General features: G+C 44.3%; 1 protein-coding gene across 2 annotated transcripts in view; it reads left to right on the top strand.

The window, feature by feature from the left end:
- The window catches only part of LOC133473643 (pituitary adenylate cyclase-activating polypeptide type I receptor-like), a 74574-nt gene that overhangs the window by 11326 nt on the left and 48825 nt on the right, over positions 1-14423 (top strand). Inside the window, exons 1-2 of one of the 2 annotated variants that reach the window (XM_061765242.1) lie at positions 4156-4288; positions 10216-10324. In XM_061765242.1, the coding sequence (XP_061621226.1) occupies positions 4169-4288; positions 10216-10324 (229 nt within the window). In that variant the 5' untranslated portion in view covers positions 4156-4168. Of the gene's footprint in view, positions 1-4155; positions 4289-10215; positions 10325-14423 lie in introns of those variants that run through there. The other variant, XM_061765244.1, reaches the window with a different exon arrangement.

Below are 14423 nucleotides of genomic sequence, written 5' to 3'. Positions count from 1 at the left end.
GTGACGGTGGCATTTTGGAATGAACGTCTACAGCTTTTCCATAACCACTAGATGGCGGCATATATTTATAACATGTGAAAGTTTTTTCCATTTGTCCCTATACATATGTATAAAGCGCACAATTGACTTTTGACATTTTTGTGGGGGAAAATGCGCATTATACACAAGAAATTATTGTAATTATTTTCCACCATAATTTGCTAATAAATTCTTTAAAAATCAGACGTGTTTTTCAGGATTTTTTTTTTAAGTCTCATTTTGTCTCTTATAGGTGAGGTATGCCTCTGATGAAAATTAGTTAGTTAGACAATTGGTGGCTGACTAAATACCTTTTTGCTCCACTGTAAATGTTCACTTTATGGAGGAGCAGCAAACAGTTATCAGCTGACAGGTAATTTTGAATACTTCGATCCAATGCAAGTGTTTTCTCAGGTTCAAAGAGGATTTCTGTTTTCCGTTCAGATCTGTGTTGACACTTCATTTGTCCTCCTGGAACTACAAAAGATGTGCATCCTGTTCTAAGAGGGTAAGTAATATTTTGGTTAGTATTCCCCTGAATGAGGTTAAGCAATGCTTTTGCCTTTCCTGACCCAAGTCTTAGTGAATTTCTGAGCATTCCAATACTCTTACTCAGCTGAACCTGATTCTCTCTGTTTACCAACACCTCCACAGTGGCATTAAACCCTATTATGGGCCTCTGCATTATGTCCCTACAAACTCGGATTCCTGCATCAGGTAAGTTTTGGGATCACCATGTTTCACTAATGATGGACACCTGTGCTCCGATGTCCCACAGCACTTGACACTGTTCATTTTGCACCAGACAAGACATTTTTTTTCCTTTCAACTGAGCAACTCGTTTGCGTTTTGTGTAAGGCTTGCTTGAGTCCGATATTTTTTTTTTTCCATTGAATTGAACTTTTGACTTTGAAGGTGTTGAGGGGTTATGAGCAGGCATCTTTTTTTCTATTCCCTTTCACTTGTACACAGGTTTACAGGATTCATTTGGGGGTTACAGTTTGGGACTTCAACTCTGAGGTCATGGCACATCCCTCCGTCACAACCTCTTCCCGTTTCCCAATGTTTTTTGTCAACCCCCTACCCTAACCCTTTTGCCCAATGTGTGTCACTAACACTTAAAACTAGGGATATCCCGAGCCAACATTTTCATTTCCGATCCAATTTCAGCAACATCCATCAATCCATCCATTTTCTGAGCCGCGTCTCCTCACTAGGGTCGCGGGCGTGCTGGAGCCTATCCCAGCAATCATACATAATTTTGTATTATGGAATGGTAGAAAAGGCTTGATCAAGTGATATTACTCAAACAGAGAACACTAATCAGCAACTGTTGGTATGAGAAAAACTGACCCATTTATCATGAACCAATGGCTTACATAAAGTAACTGCTGTGCAACTCTGAAGGGCAGTGTGGTGCACGCAATGAGATAAACACTTGCAGTAACAAAGAAAGTATCGCGCATTGGATGGAGACTGGACCCAAGAGCAGGCAGAGCCTGAGAGGTTGTGATGAACAGTTTATTGAAAAGGGGAAATGTAGTTGGTCCTTGAGGTCCGGTGGAGGGTCGTGGAGGCAGGGAATTCGTGGCAGGCGGTGACGAGGGCAAGCGGCTGGCTTGACGGCGTCACAGTAGGAATTCACTTGCCGATGAATACGGAGGGAACACTGAGAGACACAGAGGTCAGAAAGGAGACGAGGAATTGTGTAGCTTACTTGGTGACTGGGGAGCCGTTGTACCGTTGAGAAGCTATAATACTCTGGCAAGAGTTTCCGGGATCTGGCAAGCTTTTATGCAGGTGGTAACGAGGGCTGATTGGTGACAGGTGCGCGGCCTAGGAAGGTGCTGGAAAGAGAGAAAGGGAAGGGGAGAGAGAGAGAGCAACATGGCGCAAGGCGCCACCAAGGCTCCAACCAAAGTACTGCAGGGTGGCATATGACAGAAAGTAGAAGTCACGATCGAATACTGTTATTATAACTTGTTTTTCACAGAATTTGATGAATATATGATAGAGAGTATTGTTATATTGCTTGTTTGTATGTGTTTATACAGCGCTTTGGTACCAATATTCATGATTTTGAGAGATATATGAGCCAGGAGTTAGATACTAATTTTCATGAACTCGTCAATGGTGGTTTTCATTCATTGTGTGTTAGCTTTGAGGTAGCGATTTTTTTTTAACAAAAACAAAGAAAGCAACTAAATCTGTGATGGACTGACCCATTCAAAAAAAAAATTAATATCATGGAAAAGTTCATTTATTTCCATAATTTCATTCAAAAAGTTAAACTATCAGAGATTATACATTCAGGGCCCACAATTTAAACAATTTCAAATATTTGTTTATTTTTACATAATTTGGGCTTCTAGCTCATAAATCCCACGAAATCAGGAGTTTAAAAAATAAGAATGTAGTGATGAAATCACCATTTACTTCTCAGTTGTTGTTTTTTTTTTGTTTTTTTGGGGGGGAAGAAAGAAATGAGGGTCCCATTAAATCAATAAAAAAATATGGTACTTTCAAAACGATATGTTAATCTTCAGTACTTGGTTGGGAATCCCTTTGCTTTAATCACTGCCTCGATGCGTCATGCCATTGTGGAAATCAGCCTGTGTCATTGCCTGGGAGTTATGGAAGGTCAGATTTCCTTGATGCTTGCTGTCAGTTCTTCTTTGTTTTTTGGGTCTGGTGCCCCTCATTTTCCTCTTGATAATACCCCATAGATTCTCAGTGGGATTTAGATCCGACGAGTTGGCTGGCGAGTCAAGCACTGTGATGGCATGGGCATCAAACCAGGTTTTGGTGCTTCTGGCGGTATCAGAATCAGAATCAGAAGTGCAGTACCATGTTGACTGCATCATGCACAGACCTGTTCGCTCGGTAGGCAAACTGTAAGAGGTCAGGCAGGGGACCTGTGACGCTCTTGAGGTGGTCCAGCACGAGACGTTCAAAGGACTTCATGACCACAAATTTAAAAGGACAAAGTGTCCTTTTAAAATCTGCAGTAGAAGATATTCAAGTCGTTGGCTAGTGTGCTATTGTTCTCAGCTTGGGGGGATCGTCGCTTGCAATTTGTCAGCGATTGGAATGCATGCAAGACTGATTTAGAGGCGTTAGCGCTAAACTGTTTTTCCAACTTTGCTGCATAGTTACTCGTTGCAATGTTAATTTCTTTAGTCAGCTTGTTTCTAGCTCGATTATACAGGGCCCTGGTCCCTCTTTGATATGCGTCCTCCTTAGCTTGGCGAAGCTGCTTAAGTTTGGCAGTGAACCACGGCTTGTTGTTGTTGAAAGTGCGAAATGACTTTGTTGGTACACAAACCTCTTCACAGAAACTGACATAGGATGTGAGTGTCCGTATATTCATCCAGGCTGCCAGCTGAATTTTCAAAGACAAACCAGTCTGTGCAGTCAAAACAGCTTTGAAGTTCCATCTTTGCTTCATTGGTCCACTTTTTCACTGTTTTCACTGTCGGCTTCGCGCATTTAAGTTCTTGCCTGTATGTCGGTATTAATTGAATTAAGCAGTGATCAGATGAGCCCAGTGCTGCAAGATGTTTGGCACGGTATGTGTTGTTTAGTGTAGTATAGCACTGGTCCAAAATTTTATTTTCCCTGGTGGGACAGTCTATGTGCTGCTTGTATTTAGGAGGTTCGTGGTTGAGTTTAGCTTTGATAAAGTCCCCAAGAATAATGAGGCGTGAGTCCGGGTGTTTTTTTTTCAATTTCGTTGACTTGTTCGGCGAGCATTAGCAGTACGGCGTTCGTGTTAGCTTGAGGCGGAATGTATACACCAGCGAGAATGAATGATGCAAACTCACGCGGCGAGTAGAATGGCTTACAGTTCCAAAACAGCGACTCCAAATGCGAGCTGAAGTGTGTGCTGAGCTCCGTGACATCCGTACACCAGTTTTCGTTTATATAGAAGCATGTGCCGCCGCCTTTTGTTCTCCCCGATGATTCCATGTCGCGGTCTGCCCTGTGAAGATGGAAGCCAGGAAGCATGACGGCGCCATCGGGTACAGCGTCACAAAGCCAAGTCTCCGTAAAGCACATGGTGGCGGAACGTCCGAAGTCTTTACTGGTCTTTATCAGAAGATGAAGCTCGTCCATTTTGTTGGGTAGGGAGCGTAGATTCGCGAGGTGGATGGACGGAAACGCCAGTCTGTATCCGCTCTTGCGGAGTTTCACCTGGATGCCGGCTCACTTCCCTCTGTGGCGGCGCCGCCTCCGCCTCCATGCGGCAAAAACCGCAGTCGCTGCTCCGGTGAGTAACTCAGGGAAAAAACATTTTGCAAAAGTTGGTGAAAGAAAGTCCGGAGTAGCCTCCTTGATGGGCAAGTCTCCCCTTGTGTAAGTGAGTCATGTAATGTCTCCAAAGACGAACGAAAAACACAGAAACAAAAACAATACTAGAGAGTGCGTAACCGTGGCGACCACACGGGTAGGCGCCATCTTAGCAGAGTTCATGCAACAAGGCTTAGTTAGGATGCACTAACTATGGGCAGGGACCAGGTCCTGCTGGAAGATGAAATCTGCATCTCCATACAGATCCTCAGTAGAAGGAATCATGAAGTCCTCTAAAACATTCTGGTAGACTGTTGCGGTGACCTTGGATTTAAGAAAGGAGAGTTTACCAACACCTGCACTGGACATTGCACCCCAAATCATGACTTACTGTGGATATTTCACACTGGACCTCAAGCTTGGGTTCTGTTCTTCACCAGTCTTCCTCCAAACCCTTGGACCATGATTCCCAAATGAAAGGCACACTTTCCTTTCCTTGGAAAAGAGGACCTTGGACCACTGGCGAACAGTCCAGTCCTTCTAATCCTTGACCCAGTTGAGACACTTCCTATGTTGGCTCAGGCTCAGGAGAGGCTTGACCCAAGAAACCCGACAGTTTTAGAATGAATGTGGTGGTTTTTGAACCTGTGACTCCCGTCTCATTCCACTCTTTCTGGATCTCTGCTATATTCTTGAATCTTTGCATTGATATATGCTTTGACACAGAACTGAATCTATAATCTACGAAAGTTTAACTTTTTGAATGGAATTATGGAAATAAATAAACTTTTCCATGATTTAAGATGAAAGATTACATAGCTTTCAGTTTTGTTTTCCTCACTCTCTATTATGTGTTATTCTGTCTTTCTCTAGTTTAGGCATTATTAGATGACATTATACACAAACCCATTTCTGTGAAAAATGCACTCTGAAATGCGTAAACATTTACTCTCCACTGGCATGAATAATAGGTAGCTAGGAGGTAGGAGAAAAACAAAGGAGAAATAAATGTGGCTGCATTACTGACAAAGTGAATGCTGTTATGGCAGCACAGCCTTAATGTGAAACATGTCTTTCATATCTCCTTTTCAGGTTCATGGAAAAACAACAAAACTGATTATGCAGATGTGTAGAAGCATAAAAATATCCATAGATACAAATGATATGGCTCCTGTGTAGCTGTGTGTGTGAGTGTGGCTGTGGGTGTTCATAAGTGTGTGTTGTAACCTCAGTTTTTAAATGGCAACAGTTCATCTGAAAGCAACTCAAATGAAATCACTGCCTTAAAGAGGTCATTAATGAAAGGCACCAACTCCTTTCTGTCGACCTTTCTAAAGGAGGGATCATTAACATGAGAAGTAATTGCCAGACCACAGTCTTTTTTGCTCATGTTTCTCTTCATACTCCTATTTCTTTTCATTTAGTTAGCATGATTGCCAACAGTGATCGTCGCTCATCTATCGGTGCTCATTCAGTGTTTTTTATTTGAATTTTTTTGTTCTGTCTAGAGATTCTCCACATTCAAAAACATACTTCTTAAAAAAATCCAACACAGTATTTATATGTTTCACAATAATACCTTTGAACTGACATCTGACAACAACAAAGCTGGAAAGTATAAAGCATTTCAAAGTAGATCTTTACTTATTGCCTGAAGGAATTATAATGAACTCTATGCTAATATTGCCAATTAAATTTAAATTAAATTAATCACACCTATTTATTGTATGTATATATATATATGTATATATATATATATATACATATATATGTGTATATATATGTATATATGTGTATATATATATATATATATATATATATATATATATATATATATATATATATATATATGTATATTCGCCCGGAGTTCCTCAAGGCTTTGGCTGTTGTAGGGCTGTCCTGGTTGACACGCCTCTGCAACATCGCGTGGACATCGGGGAGAGTGCCTCTGGATTGGCAAACTGGGGTGGTGGTCCCCCTTTTTAAGAAAGGGGACCGGAGGGTGTCTTCCAACTACAGGGGGATCACACTCCTGTATGTGTATATATGTATGTATGTATATATATGTATATATATATATGTATGTATATATATGTATGTATATATATGTGTATATATATATATGTATGTATATATATGTATATATATATATATATATGTATGTATATATATATGTATATATATATGTATGTATATGTAGAATTAACTTATTATTGCAATAATTCAACATTGTATGGTGCAGTGCATTCTGGGAACTGCATGAGTTCACAGGATTTTTATGGCCACTGGATATTTGTGTTGTATTTTATTTATTTTTTAATTCATTTTATTTGTGTGCTTTATATAAAATATGTATTTTATGTACAAATGTGGAGTTTCCTTGTTCTCACTGTGGCTGCGTGGGTTTTCTACGGGTACTCCAGTTTCCTCCCGCATTCTGAAAACTTGCATTGTAGGTTGATTGAAGACACAAAGTTTTCTGTAGGTGAGTGTGAATGGTTGTTTGTCTCTTTGTGCCCTGCAATTGGCTGGCGACCAGTTCAGGGTGTACCCTGCCTCCTGCCCAAAGTCAGGTGAGTTAGGTGCCAGCACACCCGTGACCCTAGTGAGGATAACCAATACAGAAAATTGATGGATGGATGGATGTGGAATGTCACCTCTCTGGCAGGGAAGGAGCCCGAGCTGGTGTGTGAGGTCGAGAAGTTCCGACTAGATATAGTCGGACTCGCCTCCACGCACAGCTTGCGCTCTGGAACCAGTCCTCTCAAGAGGGGTTGGACTCTCTTCCACTCTGGAGTTTCCCACGGTGAGAGGCGCCAAGCAGGTGTGGGTATACTTATTGCTCCCTGGCTCTGCGCCTGTACGTTGGGGTTCACCCCGGTGGACGAGAGGGTAGCCTCCCTCCGCCTTCGGGTGGGGGGACGGGTCCTGACTGTTGTTTGTGCCTATGCACCAAACAGCAGTTCAGAGTACCCACCCTTTTTGGAGTCCTTGGAGGGGGTGCTGGAGAGCGCTCCCGCTGGGGACTCCATTATTCTGCTGGGGGACTTCAATGCTCACGTGGGCAATGAGAGTGAGACCTGGAAGGGCGTGATTGGGAGGAACGGCCCCCCGATCAGAACCCGAGCGGTGTTCTGTTATTGGACTTCTGTGCTCATCACGGATTGTCCATAACGAGCACCATGGCGGAGCTGTCAACTGATCACAACCTGGTGGTGAGTTGGCTCCGATGGTAGGGGAAGATGCCGGTCCGACGTGGCAGGCCCAAACGTATTGTGAGGGTCTGCTGGGAACGTCTGGCAGAATCCCCTGTCAGAAGGAGTTTCAACTCCCACTTTGCTCATGTTCCGGGGGAGGCGGGGGACATCGAGTCCGAGTGGACCATGCTCCGCGCCTCCATTGCTGAGGCGGCCAAACGGAGCTGTGGCCGTAAGGTGGTCGGTGCCTGTCGTGGCGGCAATCCCCGAACCCGTTGGTGGACACCAACGCTGAGGGATGCCGTAAAGCTGAAGTCCTACCGAGCCTTTTTGGCATGTGGGACTCCTGAGGCAGCTGATGGGTACCAGCTGGCCAAGCAGAATGCAGCTTTGGTGGTCGCTGAAGCAAAAACTTGGGCATAGGAGGAGTTCGGTGAGGCCATGGAGAAAGACTTCCGGACGGCTTCGAGGAAATTCTGGTCCACCATCTGGCGTCTCGGGAGGGGGAAGCAGTTCACCATCAACACTGTGTATAGTGGGGATGGGGTGCTGCTGACCTCGATGGGGGACGTTGTGAGCCGGTGGGGAGAATACTTCGAAGACCTCCTCAATTCCACCGACATTCCTTCCCATGAGGGAGCAGAGTGTGCGTTCTCTGAGGCGGGCTCTCCTATCTCTGGGGTTGAGGTCACCGAGGTGGTTAAAAAGCTCCTCGGTGGCAAGGCCCCGGGGGTGGATGAGATTCGCCCGGAGTTCCTCAAGGCTTTGGCTGTTGTAGGGCTGTCCTGGTTGACACGCCTCTGCAACATCAGAATCAGAATCAGAATCAGAACATCGGGGACAGTGCCTCTGGATTGGCAAACTGGGGTGGTGGTCCCCCTTTTTAAGAAAGGGGACCGGAGGGTGTCTTCCAACTACAGGGGGATCACACTCCTCAGCCTCCCTGGTAAGGTCTATTCAGGGGTGCTGGAGAGGAGGGAAGTTAAATCTCAGATTCAGGAGGAGCAGTGTGGTTTTTGTCCTGGCCGTGGAACAGTGGACCAGCTCTACACCTTTGGCAGGGTCCTCGAGGGTGCATGGGAGTTCGCCTTTCATGGAATGCAGTATATTGTAGTGAAGTACATTTGCTGCAAATTTGTCACCGTAGTCTGAAATCGGTGTAGGTATTATTATATGTTAAAACAACTGTAATTTCTATGAAAATCAATAACGCTTAATTGCTTACATTGTGTTATGCTCTGTCTCCTCTCTTCCATCTTCCCAGCGATTGCAGAGTATCATGGGAAATTTCTGATACCTCTTGTTTCAACTGAGGTCCCAGTTTGTCTTTGTCTCAAGGGATGTGCACCCCTCTCTCTTAACCTTTCCACGTAACCTTATGAGAATTGGGATACCACTTCGCCAAACGCGAACACACAAAACCAAGGACTAATGAAGAAGAATCACCTTTTATTGTCATGAACATGTATGCATGCACACGAAATTTGTTCTTGTTGTTTGACATCACAGCCGTTAGTCTGGGGGATGTTGGCGGATGGTCCAGCCGGTGTCTTGAACCTAGGTCCCCCACAGTGGCAGGCAATGATCTTAACCATTGGGCCACGGCTGCCCCACGGGATAAAACAATGTCTGTGGGGTACAGTTAGAATTTTTCTGTAGTCCACTGGATTTATCTGTGTACCTGTCGGTCACTCTGTCTCTTCTGGAGGACAGTGTATGCTATTGCCATTCCATCCTTTTGGCAAAGTCTACCACCATTTCTCCCTCTAGATTCTAGTCCTGGATACCGAATATGCCCGTCACCTCTGTCACCCCATAGGGCTGTATTCTGTTTTCCATCCATCCATTTTCTGAGCCGCTTCTCCTCACTAGGGTCGCGGGCGTGCTGGAGCCTATCCCAGCTATCATCGGGCAGGAGGCGGGGTACACCCTGAACTGGTTGCCAGCCAATCGCAGGGCACATACAAACAAACAACCATTCGCACTCACATTCACACCTACGGCAATTTAGAGTCCCCAATTCATGCATGTTTTTGGGATGTGGGAGGAAATCGGAGTGTTCAGAGAAAACCCACGCAGGCACGGGGAGAACATGCAAACTCCACACACGCGGGCCGGGGATTGAACCCCGGTCCTTAGAACTGTGAGCCTGACACTCTAACCAGTCGATCACCGTGCCGCGTATTCTGTTTTTGACTAACATATATTACAATATTGGCAGCACGGTGGACGACTGGCTAGCACATCGGCCTCACAGTTCTGAGGACCGGGTTTCAAATCCCGGGCCCCGCCTGTGTGGAGTTTGCATGTTCTCCCCGTGCCTGCGTGGGTTTTCTCCAGGCACTCCGGTTAACATGCATGGTAGGTTGATTGAAGACTTTAAATTGCCCTTAGGTGTGAATGTGATTGTGAATGGTTGTTTGTTTATATGTGCCCTCCGATTGGCTGGCGACTAGTTCAGGGTGTACCCCGCCTCTCGCCCGAAGATTTCTGGGATTGGCTCCAGCACGCCCGCGACCCTAGTGAGGATAAGCGGAACGGAAGATGAATGAATGAATGAATGACTGTCACAATATTATTGTAGTACTGTAGTCTTCTTTCTTCTTATTATTATTATTATTATTATTTTTTTTTCACTCTGTCATGATCATCATCACTGTAAATGTTTTCATGTCTAACTAAATTGTGATTTCAATTGCTTGCTCTCTAGACGGAGGCCATTCACCCAGACTGTGCCCTCGTGGTTCAACACATGAAGGCTCAGGAAGAATGCAGCCAGATCATCAAACAGCAAGAAAACAAGCTCTCCACTGGGACAGGTATGTAAGTAGTGTGACTCAAATTGTTGACACTGAGTATAGGGACTTGTATCTCTCCCACAGAAGTATACGGTGCATCAGACAATTCAAGGTTTATTAGGTTTGTTGATTAGTTCCAGTAAGACCGAGCTGAGCGTATATAATATTGTATGTATATACCAAAGATGGGGGGACTCGAACCAAATGACTTGACTCGAGTCGACTCGAGTTACCAGTTTTATGACTTGGGACTGGGTTGCCAAATACTTCAGAAAGACTTGACATGACTTTAACTTGGTAGCCAAGCGACTTGACTTGACTTTGAGTTAACTACATGACTTGACAGTATCATCTCATTTAGTTGGAAATCTTCATTTTAATTGAGACAGTTTGCCTTTTTTTTTTTTAAGTAAAGGGGTCATTCGCGCCAACCTAGCAACACAGTCTGTGTTGTTGCGCACTTGTCCGTGTGAAGTAGCCACCTGAATGAACAACGATGGAAGGAGCTCCAAAGATAATTCAATTTGGATTCAAGGATTATGTTGTCGATGAAGTCTGCAAAAAGAGGAGAGCAACCTTCAAAGTTTGTAACTCGCGCATTAAATACACAACAAGAGGGACATGAAACATAATCTGTCACTACAAAACTCACAGACAGATAAGCTAATTTAACAGTTTACAGTAGCTAGCTGGTTAAGCATTAAGTTTCATAGACTGGTTTGGGACGATTAAAAATGAAAACGATGTGATTGTGAAGGTTTTAGTACAGCTAAGTAACGTAACTACGGGTGGGACGGTTTATGATAATTGTCCGAACCTTTCGTTTCATTTCATAGGCACGCAAATGTCCCTCTTTTTCTCTCTCTCTCTCATGCACTCTAAAGCAGAAAGTAATGCCTAAAATATAATGGCACCCGCAGAATGCAGACTAAGTGAAGCAGCGTTGCTAGCATTGTAGAGATAAAAATAATAATAATTTAAAAAATGGTGCTGGAACGTTTGCAGGCATGACGACAGAGTCGGCGCTAGAAGATGCGAGTTGCGTTATCGGTCTGCTGTATGGGATCACTTTGCATTACGATCATAAAAATGTGGCCAAAAATGTGTTCCAATATTAGTAAGTACAGTTGAAATTGTGAGTAGCTAGGTGTGAATATAATTTTCATACTACTGAATGTGTACGTATGTTGAAGTTTCACCATTAAAATGTCATGTTTGTCGGTTCAGTGATAAAGCTGTCTATACTATGTTTTTAAAATTGAGACCACAGCATATGAAACATAACCTTTAATCTAATGACAATTGTCAATTGTCCCGAGGTAGTGCTTCTAAATAAATTAACAAACCTGACTGAGTGATTTAATTAAAGTAGAAGACACAGGAAGAATGAAGATTATTCCCTTAATTATGAATCTCTTTCATGCTCCATTAGCCAATTAGGTACACATCTAATTATATTTGACCAACAGAAAACAGTCTTGGCTTTTGCTTAATTGTGTTCTTTTCAGAACCGTAGAAGTTACGAGGCTGTCATCACAAAGAACACAGCATAGTTTGTTCAGAAATAAAGTTCAGTTAAATTGAGTTTAAAATCCAACTTTTAAGACAATTCAGTGCAATAAATTCAGTCAGTCATAATTTTAGTTGTTGTTCATTTAACTTTTATAATGTGTGAATACTTTTTTTAGTGTTATGATTTGTAAAATAACATTTTATTACCACTCCAATATATGTTGCAACTGGAGCAAGACCGTATGACTTGACTTGCGTCTTGCTTAAACCACGGAATGACTTGACTCGACTTGCTTGAAATGTAGTGGCGACTCGGTTTAACTTGCTTGATTTTAATTATGTTTTTATTTTTTTCCATCCATCCATCCATTTTCCTCCGCTTAACCGAGGTCGGGTCGCGGGGGCAGCAGCCTCAGCAGGGAAGCGCAGACTTCCCTCTCCCCAGCCACTTCCTCCACCTCTTCTCAGGGAATCCCGAGGCGTTCCCAGGCCAGCCGAGAGAAATAGTCTCTCCAGCGTGTCCTGGGTCGTCCTGGGGTCTCCTCCCGCTGGGACGTGCCTGGAACACCTCACCAGGTAGGCATCCAGGAGGTATCCTAATCAGATGCCCGAGCCACCTCATCTGGCTCCTCTCAATGCGGATGAGCAGCGACTCTACTCTGAGCCCCTCCCGGATGACCGAGCTTCTCACCCTCTAAGGGAGAGCCCAGACACCCTGCGGAAGAAACCCATTTCAGCCACTTGTATCCGGGATCTTGTTCTTTCGGTCACGACCCACAGCTCGTGACCATAGGTGAGGGTAGGAACATAGATCGACCGGTAAATCGAGAGCTTCGCCTTTCGGCTTAGCTCCTTCTTCACCACAACGGACCGATACAAAGCCCGCATCACTGCAGACACTGCAGCGATCCGCCTGTCCATCTCCCGTTCCATTCTTCCCTCACTCGTGAATAAGACTCCAAGCTATTTGAACTTGGGGCAGGATCTCATCAACCAACCCGGAAAGGGCACTCCACCCTTTTCCAACTGAGGACCATGGTCTCAAATTTGGAGGTGCTGATTCTCATCCCAGCCGCGTCACACAGTTGGAGATCACGGCTTGATGAAGCCAACAGAACCACATCATCTGCAAAAAGCAGCGATGCAATACTGAGGCCACCAAACCGGACCCCCTCTACGCCTCGGCTGCACCGAGAAATTCTGTCCATAAAAGTTATGAACAGAATTGGTGACAAAGGGCAGCTTTGGCGGAGTCCCACAGGCCAAAAAGGCCCTTATGAGAATTGGGATACCACTTGGCTAAACGCGAACACACAAAACCAAGGACTAAGGGATAAAACAATGTCTAAGGGGTACAGTTAGGATTGGCCTTTAGCCCACCCGTGTGGATTTATCTGTTTACCTGTCAGTCACTCTGCCTCTGCCGCAAGTCCGATGACACGACCACAAAGTCGATCATCAAAGTGCGACCTCGGGTGTCCTGGTGCCAAGTGCAAATGTGGAGACACTTATGCTTGAACATGGTGTTCGTTATGGACAATCCGTGATGAGCACAGAAGTCCAATAACAGAACACCGCTCGGGTTCTGATTGGGGCGCGACGTTCCTCCCAATCCCGCCACTCCAGGTGTCACTGTCATTGCCCACGTGAGCATTGAAGTCCCCCAGGAGAACATTGGAGTCCCCAGTGGGAGCACTCTCCAGCACCCCTTCCAAGGACTCCCAAAACGGTGTGTACTCAGAACTGCATAGGCACAAACAACAGTCAGGACCCGTCCCACCACCCGAAAGCGAGGGAGGCTACTCTCTCGTCCACCGGTGTGAACCCCAATATACAGGCGCCAAGCCGGGGGACAATAGTATTTATAGTATATAGTATAGTTTTGTGTAAAAAATAAAAATTGATGACAGTCATACAGAGGTGGGACCAAATCATTGCTTTGCAAGTCACAAGTAAGTCTCAAGTCTTTTGTCTCAAGTCCCGAGTCAAGTCCCAAGTCGAGACAAGCAAGTCCAGAGTCAAGTTGCAAGAACTTCACTTTGAGGTTTTTAGTCCTTTCGAGCCATTTTAACAACAAAGTAATAAAATATTTTAATATAAATTATTTATATACACTGAACAACAATATAAATGCAACACTTTTGTTTTTGCCCCCGTTTTCGTGAGCTGGACTCCAAGTTCTAAAACTTTTTCTACATACTCAAAAGGCCATTTCCCTCAAATATTGTTCACAAATCGGTCTAAATCTGTGTTAGTGAGCATTTCTCCTTTGTTGAGATAATCCATCCCACTTCACAAGTGTGGCATATCAAGATGCTGATTAGACAGCATGATTATTGGCTGGCCACAATAAAAGGCCCCTCTGAAATGAAAATGAATGAAGATTTTAGATAAGTGCTTAGTAAAAATAACAGTAGCACTGAAATTCTCTTTGCGATGTTGGTTTATTTTGTCAGCTGGTTTCTGGCCTAATTATACAGGGATGTCCCCTCTCCGATAGGCGTCTTCTTTAGCCGGGCGAAGTTGGCGAAGTTTGGCAGTGAACCACGGCTTGTTGTTATTGAACGTGCGAAACGTCTTTGTTGGTACACACGTCTTCACAGAAGCT

This window comes from Phyllopteryx taeniolatus, unplaced genomic scaffold (assembly GCF_024500385.1).
Source record: "Phyllopteryx taeniolatus isolate TA_2022b unplaced genomic scaffold, UOR_Ptae_1.2 contig_33, whole genome shotgun sequence".
NCBI classification, from domain to species: domain Eukaryota; kingdom Metazoa; phylum Chordata; class Actinopteri; order Syngnathiformes; family Syngnathidae; genus Phyllopteryx; species Phyllopteryx taeniolatus.
This window is presented reverse-complemented; position numbering and strand designations above follow the sequence as displayed.